The 25,398-nt window shown below is 43.5% G+C and overlaps 1 protein-coding gene across 1 annotated transcript in view; it reads left to right on the forward strand.

Moving 5' to 3' along the window:
* Positions 1–489: 489 nt before the first annotated feature.
* The window catches only part of ZZEF1 (zinc finger ZZ-type and EF-hand domain containing 1), a gene marked incomplete at both ends in the record, with an annotated part of 182,721 nt that continues 157,812 nt past the window's right edge, over positions 490–25,398 (forward strand). The window contains 3 exons of the mRNA XM_080713975.1: positions 490–843; positions 22,339–22,483; positions 24,449–24,643. Coding sequence (XP_080570101.1) covers positions 490–843; positions 22,339–22,483; positions 24,449–24,643 — 694 coding nt within the window. The remainder of the gene's footprint in view (positions 844–22,338; positions 22,484–24,448; positions 24,644–25,398) is intronic.

Genomic DNA, 25,398 nt, shown 5'->3' on the forward strand with positions numbered 1-25,398 from the left:
CTAGACGGCGGGGACGCTGCCGTGACGTCACCAGCGCGACTCTCGCACTGCCGCCTGGGAGTCGTGGCGTGGAGCTCACTCCTTGGCTCCGACTCGTCCTCGCCCTTTTTCAGCATCGGAGGGGAACGTGGAGGGAAGCCCAGAACGTGGCGCCGCACGAAAAGGACCTTTCCTGCTTAAGGTCATCCGCCCCCAATAAAGATGGCGTCAGGAGGAACGGCAGGCTGACGCAGCTGCCGGGACGGGCCCCCCTTCCGGGAAATCGCGGCGTTAGGGTCGGCGGCGCGGCCCTCGCCGGGCTGTCGTGACCCGTCGGCGTCCGCCTGACGGCGCGTCGCGACAGCGGTCCGCGCTTGACGGCCAGGAAGCCGGAAGCTGACGCCGGCCCCTCCCCGTCCCCGCCCGCCCGCCCGCCCGGTGCTGTCTGAGGTTGACAGGTCGAGGCAGGCGGCGGCGGCGGCAGAGCCGGGCACCCAGGACCGAGGCCCCATGGGGAACGCCCCGAGTAACAGCAGCGAAGACGAAGCGGGAGCCGCGGGCGCGGAGGGCTGGAGCCCGCATCTGGACTGGGCGGTGGACTCGGGCGCGACCCCCGGCGCGGGCCCCGCGGCCCCCGCGCTGCCGCCCGCTGCCGCGCTGCTGGAACCCGCGCGGCTGCGAGAGGCGGCGGCTGCGCTGCGGCCCGCTCCGCCATGCGAGTCGCTGGTGTCCCGGCACCACGGAGCGCTGCTGCGCTGGCTGGAAGAGCGGCTGGGCCGCGGCGAGGAGTCCGTCACCCTTGAGCAGTTCCGGGAGCTGCTGGAGGCTCGCGGCGCCGGCTGTTCCGGGGAACAGTTCGAGGAGGTCAGCGGGCCATGGCGGAGCGGGGGCTGGGCGTTCGCACCCAAGGGCGCGAAGAGGTGGGCGGCTGGTCCGAAGAGGCCAGGCAAGAAACCAAAAGGGTCTGCAGGTTCTTAGAACTAAAGCAGGAGGTTGCCGGGACCCGTTTGGGATGCTCCGCCTCTCCCTAACCTTTATTAGAGGCATGGAAAGCCGGGTCTAGGTTGGCCTTGTTCTGAAGAAGTGAATAAGCTGAGATGTTTTGTGTGTGCAGACATTTGTATAGTTGACAGACGCCAGAACGTTTGCTCTCTGGGGTTTCAGACTCTAGAACAGTTAAAGAGAAGGAGTGTGTAACGATCAAGGGGAGTGGCGAGATCTGTTTAAGAAAACGACTACAAAGGACTGGGGATGTAGCTTGGGGGTAGAATAACCCTGGGTTCATTCCCCGCTACAAAAAAAAAAAAAAAAAAAGGAAGAATCAAGAGAAACCATTTTATTTTACTGACCTGTGTAGGTGGTACTGGTGATTGAACCAAGGAGCATTCTACATCCTCCAGCCCTATTTTTATATTTTAGTTTGAAGCAGGATCTTACTAAGTTGTGGAGGACCTTACTAAGTTGCTGTGGCTGGCCAAGTACCTGTGATCCTCCTGTTCAGCTTCCCAAGTAATAGGATTTCAGGCATCCAACACCATGCTGGGCTTTATTTTGAACCATGGTCTTGCTAGGTTGATAAGACTCTCAATACTTGCTGAGGTTGTCCTCGAACCTTTTATCTTCCCGTCTCAGCCTTCTAAGCATGTGCCACCACACCAACTGGCATGTGTAAGTTTTTGCAAAGCACCTTGTAAGTCCAATATGGGTATCAATAAATGTGGAAGGAGAATAACATGAACTGGAAAGACACACTCTATGGGCTATTCTCATTTCGAGAAAATCAGCTTTTACAAAATACACACTTGAAGGACTGGGGGTATAACTGGGAGGTAGAATGCCTCTGGGTTCCATCCCCAATACCGCAAAAATAAAAAACAACAAGAAAAAATACACTTGATTTTAGGTCCTTGAGGAACCTGTTTTATATTCATTTAAACCCTTATAAGACCTGAATTGATAGGCAAATGCTAGATTTCCTGTGAATACTGGTATTTACACAGTATTCCCTCATGTGGTACTGAAGAGTTCATTTTATTTCATTTTTTGGGGGGGAACTAGGGTTTGAACCCTAGTTCTAGGTAGATACAGGCACTGTATCATGAGACTGGCCTAGTTAAATTGCTGAGGCAGGCTTCTAATGGGGTCGTTGGGATTGCAGGCTTGTGCCACTGCACCCTGGCTAAACCTAGCTTGCTTGCTTGCTTTTTCTCTTTTTCTTTCTTTTTTATGTGGTACTGGGGATTGATCCCCAGGGCATTCTACCTCTGAGCTACCCTCCCTGATTTTATTCTTTATTTTGAACAGGGTCACACTAAGTTGCTGAGGCTGGCCTTGAACCTGTGATCCTCCTGTCCCAGCCTCCCAAGTACTTGGATTACAAGTGTGCACTATTATGTCCAAGTTGAACATTTTAGAGTTAGGAAATGGCTGACCCAGAGCTACTCAGTGAATCATTTCATTCACAAAACTGAGCTATACCACCAGCCTTTGTAAGGTTCTTATTTTCCTTTTAAAAAATGCCTTTATGGCATCCTGACCTTTTAAAATATTGAAATCATAGGTGGGTATGATGACACACTTTTGTAATCCCAGTACTGGGGAGGTTGAGACAGGAAGATCACTGGGTTCTCAGCTAGCCTTAGCAACTTTGTGAGACCCTCTGCAACTTCATGAGGCCCTGTTTCAGAATTTTAAAAAATATGTATGTACAGGGCTGGAGATGTAGCCAAGAGGTAGAGTGTACCTAGGTTCAATTCCCAGTACCACAAAAAAGATTTTTTTATCATGTTGTGATAAATCTCCACTTTAAAATAATTCCAAGAGTACACATAATGCTTTCACTGTAGTACGTGTGTGTATGATAAGAATGTAAAGCGGCAGTAAAAAGGACTGTGCAGATCTGCTCAAGAAGTTGGTACTTTTCAGATTTGTCTAACGCTGAAGGGAGAGAAACAGTATTTGCATTGTGAAGAGCGCCTGACAGGAACAGAGCTCTAGATTGGGTCTATAGAGGTCTTACAGTGTTGGGCATGGGGTCCACCACTGTAATCCCTGTATTTGGGAGAACTGAGATAGGAGGATCAAACCAGGCCTCAGCAACCTGGAGAGATCCTGTTTCAAAACAAAAAATAAGAAGGGCTGGGAGTGTAGCCCCGAGGCAGAATGCCCTGGGTTCAATTCCCAGCACCACAATAAATAAAATAAAAAAGGTCCTATAGTTTAAGACCAAGAAATCCATGAGACATGGTCAGAAAATCACCCAAGATCTGTGGAATCATTTTATTTGTTAAATTGAGCAACTGGGCCAATTCTGAGTGCCAGTCGTTTGCATGGCAGTGGGCAGAACATATTCTTGTCTTAGCATATAGTTTGATAGAAGAGGCAAATATGAATCCGACAATTAAAGATGTTATCTAAGGGAAAGGGTAAGAAGTAAATAGCAAATTATGTAAACTCATCTAGAAGTCAAGGAAGACTTTATTTATTTAGTTTTGGTAGAGCCCAGGGGTATTCTACCCTTGAGCTACACCCCTAGCCCTTTTTATTCTTTATTTTGAAACAGCATCTCACTAAGTTGCTGAGGCTGGCCTTGAACCCACAGTCATCCTGTCTCAGCCTCTCAAGTACTTGGGTTACTGGCCTATGTATAGAAGCTGCTTTCTTACATAAAAGCTGAGGCAGGCAGTCTCGACTGATATGGCAGTTTCACAGACATAAGGTACCTGGCTCTACCCATCTTATGCTGCCTGCTTCTTCCAGCACATTCCACTTATTTAGTGATTACATTCTGCTGTCACTTTACACATTCCAACTAGCAGGTCAGGGAAAGGGTAGAAGACCACACCCTTTCTTAGGGCATAGCAGACACCCCATTGGCCAAGTTTAGTCACCTGGCCACACTTAGCTGTTAGAGAGGCTAGGAAAGATCCTTATTCCTTGGCTTTATTATCAGCTAAAAATCAAGAATTAAAGGCCGGGTGTGGTGGCACACACTTGTAATCCCAGCCTCAGTGGACAGCCTCAGCTACTTGGTGAGGCCCTTTGTACTCAGAGACCCTGTTTCACAAACTAAAAAGAGTAAAAAATAGGGCTAGGGGTGTAGCTCGGAGGTCGAATACTTCTGGGATCCATCCCCAGTACCACACACACAAAAAATTAATTACTGCCAGGCGTGGTGGCGCATGCTTGTAATCCCAGCATTTGGGAAGCTGAGACAAGAGCATCACAGTTTTTGGACAGCATCAGCTACTTAGTGAGGCCTTCTGCAACTTAGTGAGACCCTGTTTCAAAATAAAGAATAAAATGGGAGCCAGGCATGGTGATGCACACTTGTAATCCCAGCATTCTGAAGGCTGAGACTGGAGGATTGTGGTTCGTGGACAGCCTCAACTATTTAGAGAGATCCTTTGCAACTCAGTGAGACCCTGTCTCAAAAATAAAAAAAGAGCCGGGTGTGGTGGCACACTTGTAATTCCTGTGTTTGGGAGGCAGAGACAGGAGAATCAGACAGGTTCGAAGCCAGCAAGAGACCCTGTTTCCAAATAAAATATATAAAATAGGTCTGAGAGTATAGCCCGGAGGTAGAAGGGTTCTATTCCCAGTACCACCAAAAAAACAAAAAGACAGCGGATGTGGTGGTTCACGCTTCTAATTCCAGTGCTTGGGAGGCTGAGACAGGAGGATCACACAGGTTCGAAACCAGCCGCAGCTACTTAGTGAGGCTCTCAGCAACTTAGTGAGACCCTGTTTCCAAATAAAATATAAAAAAAGGTCTGGGAGTGTGGCCCAGAGGTAGAAAGCCCCTGAGTTTTATTCCTAGTGCCACAAAAATAAAAATAAAGAAGATTAAAAAATAGGGTTTAGGTTATAGCTCAGAGGTAAACTGTCCCTGGGTTCCATCTCCAGTACTGCAAAAAAAAAAAAAAAAAAAAAAGAATAAAATGGGGTTAGGGGTGCAATTCAGATGTAGAATGCCCCTGGCTTTCATCTCCTGTACCACAAAAGAGAATAAATAAATAAATAAATAAATAAATAAATAAATAAATGGAGGGAGGGAAGAAGGAAGGAAGGAAGGAAGGTATTTTTGGCACTCTCTCTCAAATATGGGCCTTTTTTTTTTTTTTTTTGCGGGTCTGGGGATGGAACCCAGGGGAATTCGACCTCTGCGCTACACCCCTGCCCAATTTTTTATTCTTTATTTTGAAACAGGTTCTCACTGAGTTGCAGAGGGCCTCACTTAGTAGCTGAGGCTGTCCCCGCGATCCTCCACTCTCAGCCTCCTGAATGCTGGGATTACAAGCGTGCGTCACCACACCCGGCTCCAAATATGGGCCTTCTAACTCTAGAACCTTTTCTCTTTTCCCCATAAGGAACTTGGTGATCGCTCTTCTTCATTCTCAAGAATAGATAATAGCTGGGTGTGGCAGTACACACATGGAACTGGAATGGAAGGTTAAAGGACAGCCTCAGCAATGTAGCAAGAGCTCAACAACCTAGCTAGACTATTTCAAAACAAAAAATAAAAAAGGGCTGGGGTATAGCTTGGAATTAGAATGCCCCAGGCTCAATCTCCAGCACCCACTCACACACAAATAAGTAATACATTCTTTAATTTTCCCCTCCTGCTAAGGGAAGCCAGGCAGGGGTAATACCAATTGGAGGAAAAAAAGTATATTTTTCTTGAAACTTATTTACCATTTTCAGATTTGGGGTTGGAGGAGTTGGGGCATGGGTTTGTACAAAAATGTGATGACCTCCAGCTGGTTAGCACTGGTTAGTTGAATAGGGCAGTTTTGACTCAGTGAGGGGTAAGCCAAGGTTTAAAATCTCAATAATCTAATAGTGGTTGTTCTATTCATAAGTAAGGAATTGTTATATTAAAAATGTCCAAAGAAGCCAGGTGTGGTGGTACACACTTGTAATCCCAGCATTTGTGAGGTTGAGACAGGAGGATCACGGTTTGCAGCCAGCCTCAGCTACTTACTTAGGCCCTTTGCAACTCAGTGAGACCCTGTTTCAAAATAAAGAATAAAAAATAGAGCCAGGGGATGTAGCTTGGAGGTAGAATGCCCCTGGGTTCCATCTGCAGTACCGCAAAAAAAAAAAAAAAAAAAAAAAAAATTAAAACACACACACACAACACACACACACACACACACACACACACACACACACACACTAGCCTGCCTTCCTTCCTTCCTTCCTTCCTTCCTTCCTTCCTTTCTTTCTTTTCTGCATTACTAAAGATTGAACCAGGATGATTATTTTGAAACAGGATCTCACTAAGTTGAGAAGAGCCTCACTAAGTAGCTGAGGCTGGCCATGAATCTGTAACTCTTCTGTCTCAGCCTCCCAGGTACTGGGATTACAGGCATGCACCACCACGCCCAGCTCAGCCATGCATTTCTGTGCTTTCAAAATAAGTCTTTCCTAGCCAGACGTGGTAGCGCATGCTTGTAATCCCAGTATTTGGGAGACTGAGATAGGAGGATCAAACAGGTTCAAAGCAACTTAGTGAGACCCTGTTTCCAAATAAAATAGAAAATAGGTTTGGGAATGTAGCCTGAAAGTAGAAAGCCTCGGGGTTCCATCCCTAGCACCACACACACAAAAAAGTCTGCCTTTAGATTTGAAATGCAACTTTTGTGAAATAAAAAAATGTAGTACAACTAAAATGATAAATTATTTTCCTTCATTCTTTTGTGTATATGTGTGTGTGGGAGAGGAAAGTACTGGGGACTGAACCCAGAGAAATTGTTCCAGCCCTATTTTATTTTTTATTTTGAAAAAGTGTCTTACTCAGTCGGGCTCACGCTTGTAATCCCAGTGCTTGGGAGGCTGAGACAGGAGGATCACACAGGTCCAAAGCCAGCCTCAGCTATTTAGTGAGGCTCTCAAAAACTTCGTGGGACTCTGTTTCCAAATAAAGTATAAAATATAACCCAGAGGTAAAAAAAAAAAAAAAAAAAGCCCTGGGTTCCACCCCCAGTACCACAAAAAGTAAAAAAGAAAGAAAAAGAAAAAGTGCCAGCTGGGCATGGTGGCACACACTTGTAATTCCAGCATTCGGGAGGCTGAGACCAGAGGATCGCGGTTCGGGACAGCCTCAGCTACTTAGTGAGGCCCTCTGCAACTCAGTGAGACCTGGTTTCAAAAATAAAGAATAAAAAATAGGGCAGGGGGTGTAGGTTGGAGGTCAAATGCCCTTGGGTTCCATCCACAGACACACACGCGCACACACACACACACACACACACACACACACACGTGTCTTACTCAGTTACTGAAGGCCTTGCTAAATAGCTGAGGCTGGCCTCAAACCTGAGATCTTCCTGTCTCAGCCTCCTGAGTACTGGGATTACAGGTATATGCCGCCATGATCGCCTTACTTCCTTTATTTTTATAAGAGTTAACATTGGTGTACAATTGGTGTACATGAGAGTTTTCAAGTATAACATGTTCTCTGCATCATTGTTCACATCTACCCAGCTATTTTGCTTTCATATTCCTGTAACCCTAGTGGCATGAGGTAGTGTCATAAATAAGTTCTTGGAGTTGTACCTAGGCCAAAGTCTGAAAGATTATCATTTTACAGTATAGCACACCTTTTCTCATTAGAGGTGTGGTCTGAAAAAAACGAGGTTTTTTTTTGGTGTGTGTGGTGCTGGGGATTGAACTTGGGCATTTTACCTCCAAGATACACCCTTAGCCCTCTTTGTTTTTTTGTTTCCAAAATAGCATCTCACTAGTTTGCTGAGAGTCTAGCTACATTGCTGAGGCTAGCCTTGAACCTGTCTCAGACAGGAGGGATTACAGGCATATGATACCATGTCCGGCTTGAAGGACTCTGTTTTGCTAATAGAGAGCAATATTTAATGCAGTTCTATGTAGAATAGAAAGACCATTAAAATTCTTATTTGACACCAGAGATTAGAGATTAGGTAATTTGTGCTCTCAGTATGGGATGGTTCTTAGAAAATCATGTAGACTCTAGGACAGAACAAAATGCTGAGCCAGGATGATAGCAGATGGCTTTCAGGTAGAAATCTGAGAAGAGTAGGTCTAGCTGGGTGTGGTGGCACACACTTGTAATCCCAGTCAGTACTTGGGAGGCTGAGACCGAGGATTGCAGGTTCAAAGCAATTCAGTGAGACTCTTGTTTCCAAGTAAAAAATAAAATGGGGCTTGGGATATAACTTGGAGGTAGAATGCCCTGGGTTCAATCCCCAATACCATACACAAAAACAGATGAGTAGGTCTAGTTTTATTAATTTGTCAAATTGTGAAACGCATTGGATTGTAAGGTCTGAGCGAAGGATCATCTTGATTCATTTCTGTTCATTATCTTGGCACCACACCGGTACATAACCAATGCTCAGTAAGTGTTCCACCTCTAGTACCCTCAGTATGATTCAGCAAGTTGTGTGAGGTTTTGCAACCTCATATTTCATATTCAGGGATTACAGATGTGCACCACTCTGCTGGTTGATCAATACAGCCCTCTAAGCTGGGCATGGTGGCGTACTCTTGTGATCCCAGCATTTGGGAGGCTGAGACAGGAGGATCACGGTTTGTAGATAGCCGAAGCTACTCAATGAGGCCCTCTGCAACTCAGTGAGACCTTGTTTCAAAATAAAGAATAAAAATAGGGCTGGGGGTGTAGCTCGAAGGTAGAAACCCCCTGGGTTCCATCCCCAGTACCCCCCCCCCCAATACAACCCTCTTACCCAAGGATCTTAATAGTTCCTTGCAGTTTACTAGACGTCATCTTAATTTATGATCCTTTGGATTCTTGCAACAAGCTAGGAAGGGAGGGAGGGAAGGAGGGAAAAGGGTAGACTTGATAGGTGTGGTGACCCACGCTTGTAATCCCAGTACTTGAGAGGCTAGGTTCTGGGTCAGCCTCAGATACTTAGTGCTCTCTGCAACTTCATGAGACCTTGTGTCCAGTTAGACCATATATAGAGTACCAAGTTGAATTTTGGGCAAATTTTGGGCAGTGTGTTTCAAACTGTCCCTTTAGTTGGCTGAAAATCTATTCAGTCTTTTTTTTGGGGGGGGGGTTCAGTACCAGAGTCTGAACCCAGGAGCATTCTACCTCTAAGCTACTCTTTGTTTGTTTGTTTGTTTGTTTGTTTGTTTGTTTTAATTTGGAAACAGGGTCTCACTAAGTTGCTGAGGATGGCCTTGTACCTCCTGTTTCAGCTTCCCAAGTACTGGGTTTACAGGTGTGTGCCACCATGCCAGCCTTCTGTTCACCTTCTTGTTAGAATCACAAGTTTGCAGTCAGCTGTAGCAATTTAGAGAGGCTCTCAGCAACTTAGTGAGGCTTGTTTCAAAATAAAAACTAAAATAGGGCTGGAGATAAAGTTCAGAGGTAGAATGGCCTTGGTTTCTATGGCCAGAAGTGCAAAAGAAAAAAAAAAGAAAGAAAAAGAATAGAATACATTATGAATTTATTCATATGAACTACTATGAAACTACTTTGAAGTTTACTGGCGAGCTTGAGGGATGCTAAAGGGGACAACCACGTTAGGGATCAGATTAAGACCATTCCAAATGGAGAACTGGTTGAAGAAATGGAGGGTTTAGGGGAAACTCAAAGGACCTAGTCACTGTTATCAATGATCTGCAGGCTGTCTTGGAACAGAGAGCAGGTATGTTCTGAATGGCTCCACAGAGTTGTAATTCTGGAGGGCATATTTCCATTCACTCTTGAGAAGAGAATTATTGCTATGAGAGTCAACTAGAAGACATGAGCTTCCCCTCACTGAGATGCATAACAGAAGGTGGCTGAGCTCCAAGGAGACCCTGGACAAGTACAAAGGCATGTGCTGTCAGAGATTCGTAGGTCCATTCCAGGTGGGGCTCACGTAGATTTGGATGATCAGCGCTCTCCACCCTCAGTATTGTCGTATGGCCTTATGCCCTTACTTTGAAGTCTGAGCTCATCAGCCAGTCTGCCAGTTGCTCTTTGTCCTGACCTCTGGCCTCTCATCTGCCACCCCTACTTGTTTCCTAACCACACCAAGCATGCTTACATCCTCACTCTCCACCATGCTCTCAGAGTGCTCACGCTCTGTATGGCACACTCTACGCCCCTGCGATGGCCTCCCGTCTTCATACACTTTCGGATTCCTAGTTATTATTTAAAGCTCACTTCAGATGGACCAGGATTCAAATCCAAGTATCAGTATTAAGCATGCAGCCTTGAACAAAATGCTTCATTTCTTTTCTTTCTTTTCTTTTTTTTTCTTTTCTTTTTTCTTTTTGGTGGTACTGGGGTTCTTGGAAGCCCTTCTACCTCTGGGCTATACTCCCAGACCTATTTTTTAATATGTATTTTTTTATTTGGAAACAGGGTCTCTTAAGCCGGAGAGGCTGGCTTTGAACCTGCACGATCCTTCTGTCTCTGCCTCCTAAGTGCGGGGATTACAAGCATGCGCCACCATGCTTGGCATGGGACTATCTTTTTAATGTTAAAAAATAAATAAATAAATAAGATAGTCCCTGCCTCTGGGGTCATTGTAGAAAATTGAGTTGTTCCATATGAAGGGCTTAGAACTCTACCTGGTGCCTAGTAAGTGCTTAGCAAATATTAGCTATTATACTAGCTTATGCTGTTATTATTTCTGTTGTTATAAGTATCACATCTATTTTATTGCTGCTGTTGGTTTACAGATGTAATAAGCTGCAAGGTGCTTGAATGGCATGGACTATGCCCTGTTCATTCTATATCCACGAGACCAAGCAGAGGGTCAAGTATATATGTATAATAGGTGTTCATCATATATCAGTGAGAGTGGGAGTAAAGTGCTCTGTGAAGTCTTGTAAAGCAAGGCAGACATAAAATAACCTGAACATTTCTTTAAGAACAATTTCTGCCAGGTGTGGTGGCACAAGCATCTATCCCAGTAATTTAGCTGAGACAGGAGCATCTCAGGCTCAAGAACAGCCTCAGCAAGTATGAGACCCTGTTTCCAATTAAAAAATAAAATCAGGTCAGGCATGGTAGTGCACGCTTGTAATCCCTGCCCTTGGGAGGCGGAGACAGGAGGATCTGGCAGGTTCGAAGCCAGCCGCACTGGCTTAAGAGACCCTGTTTCCAAATAAAAATATAAAAAGTAGGTCTGGCAGTGTAGCCTGGAGGTAGAAGGGCTTCCAGGAACCCCAGTACAACAACAACAACAACAACAACAACAACAAAAAACCCAAAATAAAAAATAAAATCGGGAATCGGGCGTGGTAGCACATGATTGTAATCCCAGCATTTGGGAGGCTGAGACAGGAGGATAGTGGTTCACAGACGGCCTCAGCTACTTAGTGAGGCCCTGTTTCAAAATAAAGAATAAAAAATAGGTCTGGAATATCTCAGAGGTAGAATGCCCCTGGTACTGCAAAAAAATAAATAATAAATAAATAAGTAAATAAAATTGGGCTGAGGATATAGCTCAAAGGTAGAATGCCCCTGGGTTCAAATCTCCAGTACCACAAGAAAGGAACAACTACAAAGCCGGGTGTGGTGACAAAATTTGGGAGTCTGAGACAAGAGGATCGCAGGTTTGTAATCTCAGGACTTGGGAGGCTGGGACAGGAAAATCGCAGGTTCGCAGCCAGCCTCAGCTACTTAGTGAGGCCCTCCGCAACTTAGTGAGACCCTATTTCAAAATAAGGAATAAAAAATAGGGCTGGGGGTGTAGCTCAGAGGATTAACCCCCTGGGTTTAATCAGTACTGAAAAAAATTACATATGTATTTGGGGAAGCTGTTAGCAGAGCTGTTGCAGTTCTTTCTTTGTGAATTTTTGGTGTTGGGCTGCATCCATTTTGTTCTCACCATAGAAAATGAGACTCTAGTTGTCTTTTACCTGCCCACCTTTGCCTACACCTGCACATTTCCTGTACTAGGATTGCATTAGTTTTGCTTAGATCACTTTTTAGTGTTAATGTAATTATGACTATGTAAACTCAGAGCTGAGTCATATAGTGTCTCATTTTACTTATCTTTTATATCATTTTATTTTTTCTGGAGTTAAGAGTTAATTAGTACTTTTTTTTCTTTTTCTTTTTTGAAGTGCTGGGATATAACCTATGGTCTCACATGAGCTGAGCAAACACTTTGCCACTGAGCTATATCCCAGTGCCTGAATTGGTACTTGCATTTATTTATTTTTGGGATACTGGAGATTGAATACAGGATCATTCTACTTTTGAGCTACACCCCTAACTTTTTATTTTTGTTTTGAAACAGGGTCTTGCTAAATTGTTGAGGCTGGGCTGGAATCCCCAATTCTCCTATCTTGGCTCCCAAGTACTGGGATTACAGGCATGTGCCACTATGCCTGGCTTTTTTTTTTTTTTCTTCAGTACTGGAGATTGAACCCAGGACATTCTACCTCTAGGCATTCTATACACGCAGCCCTATTTTTTATTTTTGAAACACGGTCTCACTAAGTTGTGGAGGGCCTTACTAAGTAGCTGAGGCTGGCCATGAACCTGCGATCCTCCTGTCTCTGCCTCCCATGTACTGGGATTACAAGCATGTGCCACCACACCTGCCTACCTCTTTTATTTTTCTTAATTTTCTGTTATTGTGTGTGTGTGAGTGTGTGTGTGTGTGTGTGTGTGTGTGTGTGTGTGTGTAAGTAACTGGGAAACCCAGGGACATTGTATCTCCGAGCTATACTTCCAGCCCTGTTTTTACTTTTTATTTTGAAACAGGGTCTCAATAAATTGCTGAGAGCCTCACTAAGTAGCTGAGGCTGGCCACAAACCTGTGATCCTCCTGTCTCCGCCTCCCAGGCACTGGGATTACAGGTATGTGCCACCATGCCTGGCTCTTTTATCATTAATTCAACCCCTGAGTCTGCCAGGTGTCTAAATCGACTCTAACATGTTCAGACACAAGGGTATTGTGTCACTTTCTCAAAGGGCTATTGCCCAGAACCTCCTGAGCTGCTTCCTTCTGAGTTTGTTATTCTGTGGGTCTGCTGTGTGTGATCCTGAGGGTTCATTTTTTTTTTTTTTTCTCTTGGTTGAGTCTCATTCTTCTTTCTGGACACACTCACTCTGGTTGCCCCATTGTCTAATAGCTTTTTGGAAAAGGCAACATGAACTTTGCCAGTGTGAAAATGACTTTCTTCTGCCTTCTCACAGTATGTGAGAGAGTGCTGACTTATGAGTTAGAAGCCTCAAGACTGTTGAGGGCACTGACCCTTGTGACTTCCAGTATGGTTGTTGACTCAGTTCCACTCTGAGTTTTGGTCTTTTGTGAGAAAATTCTCTTCTCCCTGGAAGTAGGAACTTAGATGCTCTTTCACCTCATTATAGAGAAATTTCTTTATGGCATACTCTCATCCATTGTGTAGGTTATTCAGTCTTTAAATCCATATCCTTCAGTTTGGGGAAATTATCTTGAACTATTCTTTCTTTTAAAATTTCTCCCTATATTTTTCGTGTTCTTTCTGAAACTCATATTACTTGGAAGTTGTACTTCCTTGGCCAGTCCCCTGATTTCCTTTCTCTTTTCTCTTTCTGTTTCTATCGTTTTGTCTCTTTGCTCTACTTTCTAGGCTAATCTTTAGTTACCTTTATCTTCCAACTTTATTCTAAAGATTTTCATTTTTTGGTGATTTTTTTCTTTCTTTTTTTCTTTTTCCTTCTTTTTTTTTTTTTTTCTTCCCAATACTGGGGATGGAATCCAGGGGCATTCTAACTCTGAGCTACACCCCCTGCCCTATTTTTTATTCTTTATTTTGAGACGGTCTCACGAAGTAGCTGAGGCTGTCCTCGAAACCTCTGGTCTCAGCCTCCCAAATGCTGGGATTACAAGCATGTGCCACCACACCCAGCTTTATCCTTTATTTTGAAATAGGGTCTGAGTTGCAAAGGGCCTCACTAAATAGCTAAGGCTGTCCACAAACCAAGATCTCCCACCTAAGCCTCCTGAATGCTGGGATTACAAGGGTAATCCACACCCAGCTTGTTAATAATTTTTTAAAGTGTTAAAATTTTCCTTAATATTTTCTTTTTAGTAATTGTGTCTTGTTCTCTTGTGGTTACAATCTTTTAAATCTGATACTGAGTGGTGGTGGTTGCATAACTACATCAAGACCCACTGAGTTACACTTACCAGGGTAAATTTATTGTAAGTCAAATTTTAATAAAGCTAGTATTAAAATAATTTTAAGTCAGTCATGGTGGCACAGGTGTATAATCCCAGTACTTGGGAGACTGAGACAAGAGGATTGTAGGTTGGAGGGCAGCCTCAAGAAGTGAGACTCATCAACCTACTGATAACCTGTTTTAAAATAAAAATAAGAGCTGGGCATGGTGGCGCACACTTGTAATCCCAGCGCTTGGGAAGCTGAGACAGGAGGATTGCACAGGTTCGAAGCCAGCCTCAGCTACTTGGTGAGGCTTTCAGCAACTTAGTGAGACCCTGTTTCCAATTAAAGTATAAAATAGGTCTGGGAGTATATTCTGGATGTAGAAAAGCCTCTGGGTTCCACCCCCAGAACCACAAAAGAAAAATAATAAAAATAAGCCAGGCATAGTGGCATATGCTTGTAATCCCAGTACTTGAGGGACTGAGAAAGAAGGATCACAAGTTTATGGCTAGCCTCAGCTACTTAGTGAGTTACTTTGAAACTTAGCTAAACCCTGTTTCAAAATAAAGTATAAAAATAGAAGGGGGGGGGGGCTGGGCTGGGCGTGGTGAAATGTTTATAATCCCAGATCCCAGTGCTTGGGAGTCTGAGACAAGAGGATCACAGGTTCAAGGACAGTCTCGGCAAGTAATGAGACTCATCAGCCTAGTGAGACCCTGTTTTCAAATAAGAAATTAAAAATCGGGCTGGGGTATAGCTTGAAGGTAGAATGCCTCTGAGATCAATCCCCAGTACTACAAAAAATAATAGATCTGGGGGTGTAGCTCAGAGGAAGAATGCCCCTGGGTTTAATCCCCATTACTGAAAAATAAATGAATAAATGAATAAATAAAATATATAAATAAATAATAAAATAGGGGTGGGGGTTGATCCAGGTAGAATGCCCCTAGTACTACACACATTCAATCCTCCCACAAAATCTTTAGAAACATTTTTTTCTGAAAATATGAATCATTCTTTAGAAGTTTTCTTCTCTTTGCATATTTTTTCTTTTCTCATAGCTTCTTTTTCTGTGTTTCATATTAAGACTTTTACCAAATTTCTAGCAGTTCTGGGCTGCTCACTCACTAAAAAATAAGGGATTTGGTGGCATACCCCTATAATCCCAGTACTTGGGAGGCTGAGACAGAGGATCACAGGTTCAAAGACAGCCTCAGCAGTTTAGCAAGATTTTTAGCAAATAGGGAGACCCTGTTTCAAAATATTTTTTTTGGTACCGAGGATTGAATGTAGAGGGATTCTACCTCCAAGTGCCCCCAGCCTTATTTTATTTTTTATTGGAAACAGCATTTTGCTAAATTGCGGGGGCTGACTTCAAATCTGTGATCCTCTTGTCTCAGCCTCCAAGTACTGGGATTACAAGTGTGTACCACCAGGCCCAGGTTAAAAAAAAAAAAAATTGATAAGGTCTGGGGTGTAGCTAGGAGATAGAATGTCTCTGGGTTCAATCCCTAGTGCCAAAAGAAAAAAAAGGAAAATAAAAAAGACTAAAACTCTGATTATTTGTGTGTCTGGACCAGTGAACATTACTGTAAGATGAATTGGCCGGACTCTTTTACTGAGAGATTCCCCTGCCAGTGTCTACAGCCCTTTTCCCTTAGGCTTATCAGGCACATTGCAGAAGACTCTTCAAGTCTCCTTCCTAGAAGGGTGTAGGACTGGCTGCTAGCATTCTGGGAGCCCTGAGGGAAGATCTAGTCTTTACATATTTAGTAACTAGACACCAGTCCCCCCTGTTTCAGTGTGATGTTCTCACTTTGAGCTATATCTGTTATTTCCTGGTCCATACTCTATACTACTGTCCAGAGAATCAACTCCCAGGCTTCTGTCAAGACTAGGGAGGGGAACTGCCTTTTTCATGTCATTCTGAGGATTGAACCCAGAGACATTCCACCCCCGAGGTACACTGCCAGCCCCTTTTTGAAACTTTGTTTGTTTTACAATGGAAGTTAAACCTAGGGGCAGTCTACCCCTAACCCTTATTTTAGTTTTTGTTTGAAATAGTATCTTCCTAGGTTGCAGAGAGTCTCACAAGTACGGGGATCACAGGTATGTGCCATCATGCCCAGCTCCCAGCCCTTTTAAAAAATCTTTTGTTTTGAAACAGGGTTTTGCTAAATTGCTGAGCGTCTCCCTGATTTGCTGAGACTGGTCTCAGCCCTGCGATCCTCCTGTCTGAGCCTCCCAAGTACTGGGATTATAGGTATGTGCCACCACGCCTGGCTATTATTTTTTATTTTTATTTGGGCTTCTTTTATTTCCACTTGAGTTGTGGACATACTTATGACAGTCACCTCAAATTTTCATCTTTTTGTTGTTGTCACTGGGGATTGAATCCAGGTGCATTCTACCTCTGAGCTATACCCCCAGCCCTACTTTTTATTTTTGAAATTTAATTAATTAATTTGTTTGTTTGTTTTACAGTACTGGGAATGGAACCCAGGGGCATTCTACCTCCGAGCTGCAACCCCAGCCCTATTTTTTATTCTTTATTTTGAAACAGGGTCTCACTGAGTTGTAAAGGGCCTCGCTAAGCACCTGAGGCTGTTCGTGAATCACAATCCTCTGGTCTCAGCCTCCCGAAAGCTGGAATTACAAGCCTGGGCCACAACGCCAGGCTTTATTTTTTTATTTTGAAACAGGATCTCACTAAGTTGTGGATGGCCGCACTAAGTTGCTGAGGCTAGTCACAAACCTGTAATCTTCCTATTTTAGCCTCCCAAGTATGCGTCACCACTACTAGCCTATTATTTATTGATTTTATTGATTTATTGCAGTAATGGAGATGGAACCCAGGGGCATTGTACCTCCGAGCTACACACCCAGCCCTATATTTTAGTCTTTTTATATTTTTGAAATAGGGTCTCACTGAGTTGTGAAAGACCCTGCTAAGTAACTGAAGCTGTCCGCAAACCTCAATCCTCAGGTCTCAGCCTCCCCATTGCTGAGATTACAAGTGTGTGCCACCATGTCTGGCTCTATTTCTTCTTTCTTATTTATTTATTTATTTATTTATTTATTTATTTATTTATTTTGCAGTACTGGGTATGGAACCCAGGGGCATTCTAGCTCTGAGCTATAAACTAGTTCTATTTTTTATTCTTTTTTTTTTTTTTTTTTTGCGGTACTGGGAATGGAACTCAGGGGCATTCTATTGCTGAGCTACACCCCCAGCTCTATTTTTATTCTTTTTTTAAATATTTATTTATTTATTTATTTATTTATTTATTTATTTTGGCGGTACTGGGGTTCCTGGAAGCCCTTCTACCTCTGGGCTACACTCCCAGACCTATTTTTTATATTTTTTTATTTGGAAACAGGGTCTCAAGCCAGCGAGTGTGGCTCCGAACCAGCGCAATCCTCCTGTCCCTGCCTCCCAAGCGCGGGGATTACAAGCGTGCGCCACCACGCCCGGCTATTCTTTATTTTGAAACAGGATCTCACTGAGTTACTGAGGCTGGCTGAGAACCATGACTCTCCCATCTCTGCCTCCCAAATGCTGGGATTACAAGTATGCTCTATCACACCTGACTCCTATTTTTTTATTTTTTAAATGGCCTAAGTTACTGTGCCCTGGCCTCAAACTTGCAATCTTTTCGGTCTCAGCAACCACTACTCCTGGCTGCAAGTTGGCATTTATTATGAGCTTTTCCCTCTGGCTTCTGTTTAGTGAAGTTAAGTTTTTTATTTGTTTGTTTTGCAGTTCTGAAGAGTGAACCCAGGGGCATTCCACCTTCAACCTACACCCCCAGCCCTACCTTGTGTCTTCTCCACTGCAAAGGATTTGGTCCAGGGATGTAGCTCGATGGTAGAGAGTGCTTGCCTAATGTTTGTGAGGCCCTGGGTTGATCCTTGGTACTGTAAAAAAGAAAAAAACAGACCAGGCATAGTGACACACATCTGTAATTCTGGTAGTTAGGAGGCTCACAGGTTCAAAGCCAGCCCCAACTTAGCCTGTCAGCAACCTAGTGAAACCCAGTTTCAAAATAAAAAATAAAATAGGGCTGGAGATGTAGGACAACCCTAGGTTCAATAGAAAAAAAAAGAAGAAAGGAAGGAAGATGATGTTACTACTTAGGATTTCATGGTTTCTGGTCTTCTCTTATTCAAGGCCTCTTTTCTCTGATTCTTCAAGTTCTCTTCTAGTGCATTGCCAGCACGTGGGTCTCTTCTGTTGTTAGGTAACTTCACTCAGTTTCCCTGATTGGGTCCGATCAAAGTTCAACCAGGTAGCCTGGTGTGATGGCAGATGCTTGTAATCCCAGCATTTGGGAGGCTGAGACCGGAGGATTGCGTTTTGCAGGCAGCCTCGGCTTCTTAGTGAGATCCTCCACAACTTAGTGAGACCCTGTTTCAAAATAAAGAATAAAAAATTGGCAGTGGGTATAGCTCAGAGGTCAAATGCCCCTGGGTTCCATCCCCAGACACACACACACACACACAAAAAAAAGTTCAACCAGGCATCCCTTTTGAACATTATACTTTGATTAGTGTATTCTTTGATCCTACTAACTTTGTGGATACTCTTGTCAGGTTGAATAGAGACAAAGAGAATGCTGGGATCTTTACCTCACCTCACTTCTAAGCAATCTGCTCCCATCCTGTATTCATACCCATGCTTTTTGGGCCCAAATGCAGGAATATGCATTTTAAACATTGCATTATGTAGAGATCTGTGATGGAATAGATGGAGGGCTACAGCATCTGTCATGAAACTCAATGGGATATTTTCATATTCACTGAGCAGAAAAATACAGAAAAGTTTTAAAGACGAGAGAAGCTTCCTTGGAAAGGAGGCAGAAGCCACCACAGTGTTTCATGGAGAGGAGGTCTGTGAGTGTGCATATCAGCAGGACAGAAGCCACATGAGGTAGGGGTTGAAATATGGGAGAGGCACAGCGGCTGGAGAGGAAGGTCTTATTCGATGTGACAGGAAATTGGGTCAGAACAGCAGAGGCTGCAGACCAGAAGGGAGCCAAAAACAAGGTTTTCACTGCTTATGGCTTCATGGTGTTGAACTCTAATCATGTGTTCCTTATCCAGGCAGCAGTCTGTGAGTTTGGTAATATTTGCTCCATTATTCAGTTTAAGAAACTGACTTAAGCCGGGTGTGGTGGCGCACGCGTGTAATGCCTGCGCTTGGGAGGCTGAGACAGGAGGATTGCACAGGTTCGAAGCCAGCCTTAGCTACTTAGTGAGGCTCTCAGCAACTTAGTGAGACCCTGTTTCCAAATAAAGTATAAAAATAGGTCTGGGAGTATAGCCCGGAGGTAGAAAAGCCCCTGGGTTCTACCCCAAGTACCACCAAAAAAAAAAAAAAAAGAAAGAAAGAAAGAAAGAAAGAAAGAAAGAAAGAAAGAAAGAAAGAAACTGACTTAATACAAACTTGTGTAAGATCACACAGCTGGTTAAGGACCAAGCAGGATTCAAAACAAATCCCATTTTGTACCAGGTTCCCCATGTGGCCCCAACATAGGCAAGGGATAAAGTAGATTATTGTTAAAGGTTAATGAAAGCAGGGTCATGAAGCAGGTTAACCAAGTTAGCTCTAAAGAGTATCCAAAGAGGTAAGTGTGGTGGTGCATGCTTATAATCCCAGTATTTGGGAGGCTGAGACAAGAAGACTGTAGGTTCTTGGCCAGCCTCAGCTACTTAGTATGGCCCTCTGCAACTTAGTGAGACCCTGTTTCAAAAATAAAGAACAAGAGCTGGGCGTGGTGGCACATGCTTGTAATCCTAGCATTCGGGGAGGCTGAAACCAGTGGATCATGGTTCGCCGACAGCCTCAGCTACTTAGGCCCTCCGCAACTTAGTGAGACCTGGTTGGTTTCAAAATAAAGAATAAAAATAGGGCAGGGGTGTGGCTTGGAGGTTAAATGCCCCGGGGTTCCATCCCCAGACCCGCAAAAAAAAAAAAAAAAAAAAAAAAAATTGGCCTGGAGGTGTAGCTCAGAGATTGAACTGGGTTCAATCCCCAGTACCACAAAAATAAATAAATAAATAAATAAATAAATAAATAAATAAATAAATAAATAAATGAATAAATAAATAATAGTATCCAATGCGTGTTTAAAAGCCAGGCATAGTGGTGCAGACCTGTAATCTCAGGATTTGGGAGGCTGACACAAGAGGATCTCAGGTTTGAGGCCAGCCTCAGCTAATAGTGAGACTCTCAACAACCTAGTAAGACCGTGTTTCAAAACAAAATATAAAAAGGGCTGGGGACTGGGCATGGTGGTGCATGCTTGTAATCCCAAAATTTGGGAGGCTGAGACCGGAGGATCACAGGTCACGGACAGCATCAGCTACTTAGCGAGGCCCTATGCAACTCAGTGAGGCCCTGTTTCAAAAAAAAAAAAAGATAAAAAGACTAAAAAATAGGGCTGAGGGGAGAGGTACCATGCCCCTGGGTTCCATCCCCAGTACAAGAAAAGAAAAAAAAAAAAAAAAAAGGCTGGGGTATGAGGTGCTACTTTGTTCTATATTTGGTGCTATACAATCCCTTGCAAAACTTTGCAGTAGATGCGTTCTGAAATTATTTGGTGGGGAAATTACTCTTTTGGAGGAGATATGAGATGATAAAATTGTGTATATATGTATATTTGTATTCATATGTCCTATAAAGTACAGAGAGTTACTACCTTGAATTTATTTGCCCTTTTTTCTTTTTTTTTTTCTTCTTCTTTTTTTTTTCAGTCAGTACTGGGGATTAAACCCCAGGGGTATAGGGCTATTCTACTTGGAGCCACATGCGTCTTTTTTTTTTTTTTGTACTGGGGGTAAAACCCAGGGGCATTCTACCATTTTATATTTTTTATTTAGAAACAGGGTCTTACTAAGTTGCTGAGGTTGGCCTTGAACCTGTGATCTTCTTCCTCTTTTAGCCTCCCTGGGATTACAGGCATATTTTACCATGCCCAGGTTTATTTCATTTTCTTTCTTTTTTGCAGTACTGGGGATTGAACCCACGGGCATTCTACCTCCAAAGTACACCCCCAGCCTTATTTTTTATTCTTTTTTTGTGTGGTGCTGGGGATTGAACCCAGGGGGCATTTTACCTCCAAGCTATACCCCAGCCCAATTTTTTTTATTCTTTATTTTGAAACAGGATCTCACTAAATTGCAGAAAGCCTCTCTAAGTAGGTGAGGCTGGCTGTGAACCCCTATCCTCCTTTCTTAGCCTTCCAAATACTGGGATTACAAGCATGTGTCACCACACCTGGGGTTCCTGGAAGCCCTTCTACCTCTGGGCTACACTCCCAGACCCATTTTATATTTTTATTTGGAAACAGGGTCTCCTAAGCCAGCGCATGCGGCTGGCTTCGAACCTGCGTGATCCTCCTGTCTCTGCTTCCCAAGCGCGGGGATTACAAGCGTGTGCCACCATGCCTGGCTTATTCTTTATTTTAAAACAGGGTTTAAGCTGGGCGTGGTGGCGCACGCTTGTAATCCCCGCGCTTGGGAGGCTGAGACAGGAGGATCGTGCAGGTTCGAAGCCAGCCTCAGCTAGTGAGGCTCTTAGCAACTTAGTGAGACCCTGTTTCCAAATAAAATATAAATATGTCTGGGAGTATAGCCCGGAGGTAGAAAGCTCCTGGGTTCCACCCCCAGTACCACCAAAAACAAAAACAAAAAGAAAACAAAACACAGGGTTTAAGTAGCTGAGGCTGGCTGTGAACCTATGATTCTCCTGTCTCAGCCTCCCAAGTACTGGGATTACAAGTGTGCACCACCACTCCCAGATCTATTCTTTATTTTGAAGCAGGGTCTCACTAAGTTGCGGAGGTCCTCACTACTTGCTGAGGCTGGCTGTGAACTTTTGATCCTCCTGTCTCAGCCTCTCAAGTACTAGGATTACATATATAGACTCTTTTCTCTGCCACCAAAACAATTAAATAAAATGCAAAGTCACTAGTCTTAAAAGTGATAATAACAGGTCGCCAGGCGTGGTGACACACACTTGTAATCCCCACGCTTGGGAGGTGGAGAAAGGAGGATCGCGCAGGTTCAAAGCCAGCCTCGATGGCTTAAGAGACCCTGTTTCCAAATAAAAATATAAAAAACAGGTGTCTGGGAGTATATCCTGGAGGTAGAAGGGTTTCCAGGAACCCCAGTACCACCAAAAAAAAAAAAAAAAAAAAAAAAGATAATAACTGCAGCAGACCTGATTTTCTTGTGCCTCTAATCTTATAGGCCTTTGCCCAGTTTGATGCTGAGGGTGATGGTACAGTTGATGCTGAGAACATGTTGGAAGCTCTCAAGAATTCCAGTGGAGCTAATCTTCAAGGCGAGCTGAGTCACATCATCAGACAGCTACAGGCCTGCTCTCTTGTTCCAGGTAAGGCTCTCATATAGTGCGAGAGGCTCAAGGATGTGTTCTTGAAACCAAAATTAACTTTGCTCTACTTCAGACTGAAATTAGGCAAACTTATCAGCACATGAAGGAAGCTCCCCAGCCGCACGCACTGGGCACAGGAACTAAACTGGCAGTCAGTGTGGCCATCTCTTACGTCTTCCAGTACAGTGATGGCTGGGCAGATCGACCAATTTTTTTTTTTTTTTTAATGCATGTGTGACACTGAGAATTGAATCCAGGGGCATTATTCCTCTGAGCTACATACCACCTCTTTTTATTTTTTAATTTTGAAACAGGGTCTTACTAGGTTGCTAAGAGTCTTACTGTTTTGTTGAGGCTGTTCTTGAACCTGCAATCCTCCTGTACTCAAGTGCTGAGATTATAGGTGAGCACTACCATACCCAACCAGTTTGCCATTTTTATGAACCTTTGCAAAGTGCTGCCTTCCTTAGTGTATTCTCCTTATTCATGATTTTAAAAAGCCTTTCCTGTCCCTTACTATATATTCTCTTACTGTCCTGCATTTCTTTTTTGCACACATTTTACTATTATAACTAATTAATTATTCACTTGTTTGTTAAATGTCTGCTTTTATTCTTTTTTTTTTTTTTTTTTTTTCCTGTACTGAGGATGGAACCCAGGGGATTTATATCTCTGAGCAGCACCTCCAGTCCTGTTTTTTGTTTTTCATATTGAAACAGCATCTCACTGAGTGGCAGAGGGCCTCACTAAGTAGCTAAGGCTGGCCGCAAACTGTGATCTTCCTGTCTCAGCCTTCCGAATGCTGGGATTACAAACGTTTGCCACCACGCCCTGACGTTGCCTTTATTCTTACCTTGTAAACTTCATGATGATTAGGAATCTTCTTTCTTATTTCTACTGTGTCTTTATATTTGACACTTTTTTGGCACTGGTAAGCATTTTGATTTTGGTTTTTGTTTTAGAAAGCTAATACTCTGAAGCTGAACATGGTGATGTAAGTTTGTAATCTCACTACTTGGGAGGCTGAGACAGGAGTATCATAGGTTTGCAGCTAGCCTTAGCAACTTAGCAAGACCTTATTTCAAAACAAAAAGGGCTGGAGGTAGCTGGGCATGGTGGCACACACTTGTAACCCCAGTATTTGGGAGGCTGAAACAGGAGGATCACAGGTTCTCTGCCAGCCTCAGCTACTTAGTGAGGCCATCTGCAACTTAGTGAGACACTGTTTAAAAATAAAGAATAAACAAAAAAATGGGACTGGAGGTGTAGCTCAGAGGTAGAATGCCCTTGGATTCAATCCCTAGAACCACACACACACACACGAAAGAATTAAAAAATAGAGCTGGGGAGTGTAGCTCAGAACTAGAATGCCCCGGGGTTTCACTCTTATTACCACAAAAAAAATTAAAAATGGGCTGGGGGTGTAGCTCAGAGGTAGAATGACCCTGGATTTAATCCCCAGTGACACACACACACACACACACACACACACACACACACAGTGATATACACACACACACACACGTCTATTCAATTGAAATGAAAATAACTCTTTTTTTGTGCATGATACTGGGGATAGAATCCAGGAGCCTTCTACCTCTAGGCTATACTTCATCCCTATTTTATTTTCTTTAATTATTTTTCTTTTGTAAACAGTCTCACTAAGTTGCTGACAGCCTCACTATGTTGCTGAGGTTGACTTTGAACCTGTGATCCTCCTATCTCAGCCTTCCAAGTACTGAGATTACAGTTGTGCACACACCTGCCTTGAAAGCATTTCTTAAACTGAAGTGGCCACTGGTTTATTAGATTTTTTGTGTGTGTGTGATTAAAACTGAAAATATCAATGAAGGTTGTAAGTGGCTGCTTTAAGTTCAGCCAGGTTAGATTGGCCACCACACAGGGGATATGGAAACTGTTGTGCTGGCTTCCCCAAGATACCAGAAATGGATTTTGTCTTTTTAGGTTTCATAGACATATTTTCAGAATCAAAGGAATGCCTTAGTGTTCACTCATCGATGATACTCCGCTTCCTGCATCGCAATCGGATCTCCAGCACAGTGATCCCTTACCCGATGTTGGACCACTGCAATAACATGTGCACCATGCGCTCGTCAGTTCTCAAGGAGTCTTTGGATCAACTGGTACAGAAAGAAAAGGGTATGTGCATAGGGGGGTCTCCTGGAAATATTATTTCTTCTAAACCTTGTGTTTACTAATAAGACGAGCCAGTAAGATGGGCCTTTATTACTGAAAATATAATAATAAGCAGTTTGTAACATAAGAGTCTGATCCTTTCGTCTTTTCTGGCACAACTAGTTTTAGTTTCTCATTATCAGTTCTCTGCCCAGATGGGACTTCAGGATGCCTTTCCTTATCACTCTAGTTAATGAATGCACCCTCCCTCCTCCCTCCCTTTTCTTTTTCTTTTTGTGGTACTTGGAATGCAACCCAGGGGCATTCTACCTCCGAACAACACCCCAAGCCCTATTTTTAAAATTATTTTTTATTTTGAAACAGGGTCTCACTGAGTTGCAAAGGGCCTCACTAAGGCTGAGGATGTTTGTGAACCGAGATCCTCCTGTCTCAGGCTCCCTAATGCTGTGATTACAAGTTTGCAACACCACTCTTGGCTCCTCCCTCCCTTTTCTTAGCCTTTCTTCTGGTCAGTATTACCTTTGCAGGTTTAATGGACCACATCACACTTATCATTATCTGAAGTCAGATTATTTATTTACCTGCATTTTGTCTGTTTTGTGTTTTTCCTTTTCCTTATCCTTAACCTGTGACCTCAGAGGGAAAAAAAAAGTGAACTATAATGAGATGATGGGGCAATCCTTGCAAAGAGTTCTTTGGAAAGAGATTTTTGTGAGTGTGTGTGGTCCTATGGATGGAACCCAGGGGCATTCTACCTC

The sequence above is a fragment of the Muscardinus avellanarius genome, assembly GCF_963383645.1.
Source record: "Muscardinus avellanarius genome assembly, chromosome: 16".
In the NCBI taxonomy this organism is placed as follows: domain Eukaryota; kingdom Metazoa; phylum Chordata; class Mammalia; order Rodentia; family Gliridae; genus Muscardinus; species Muscardinus avellanarius.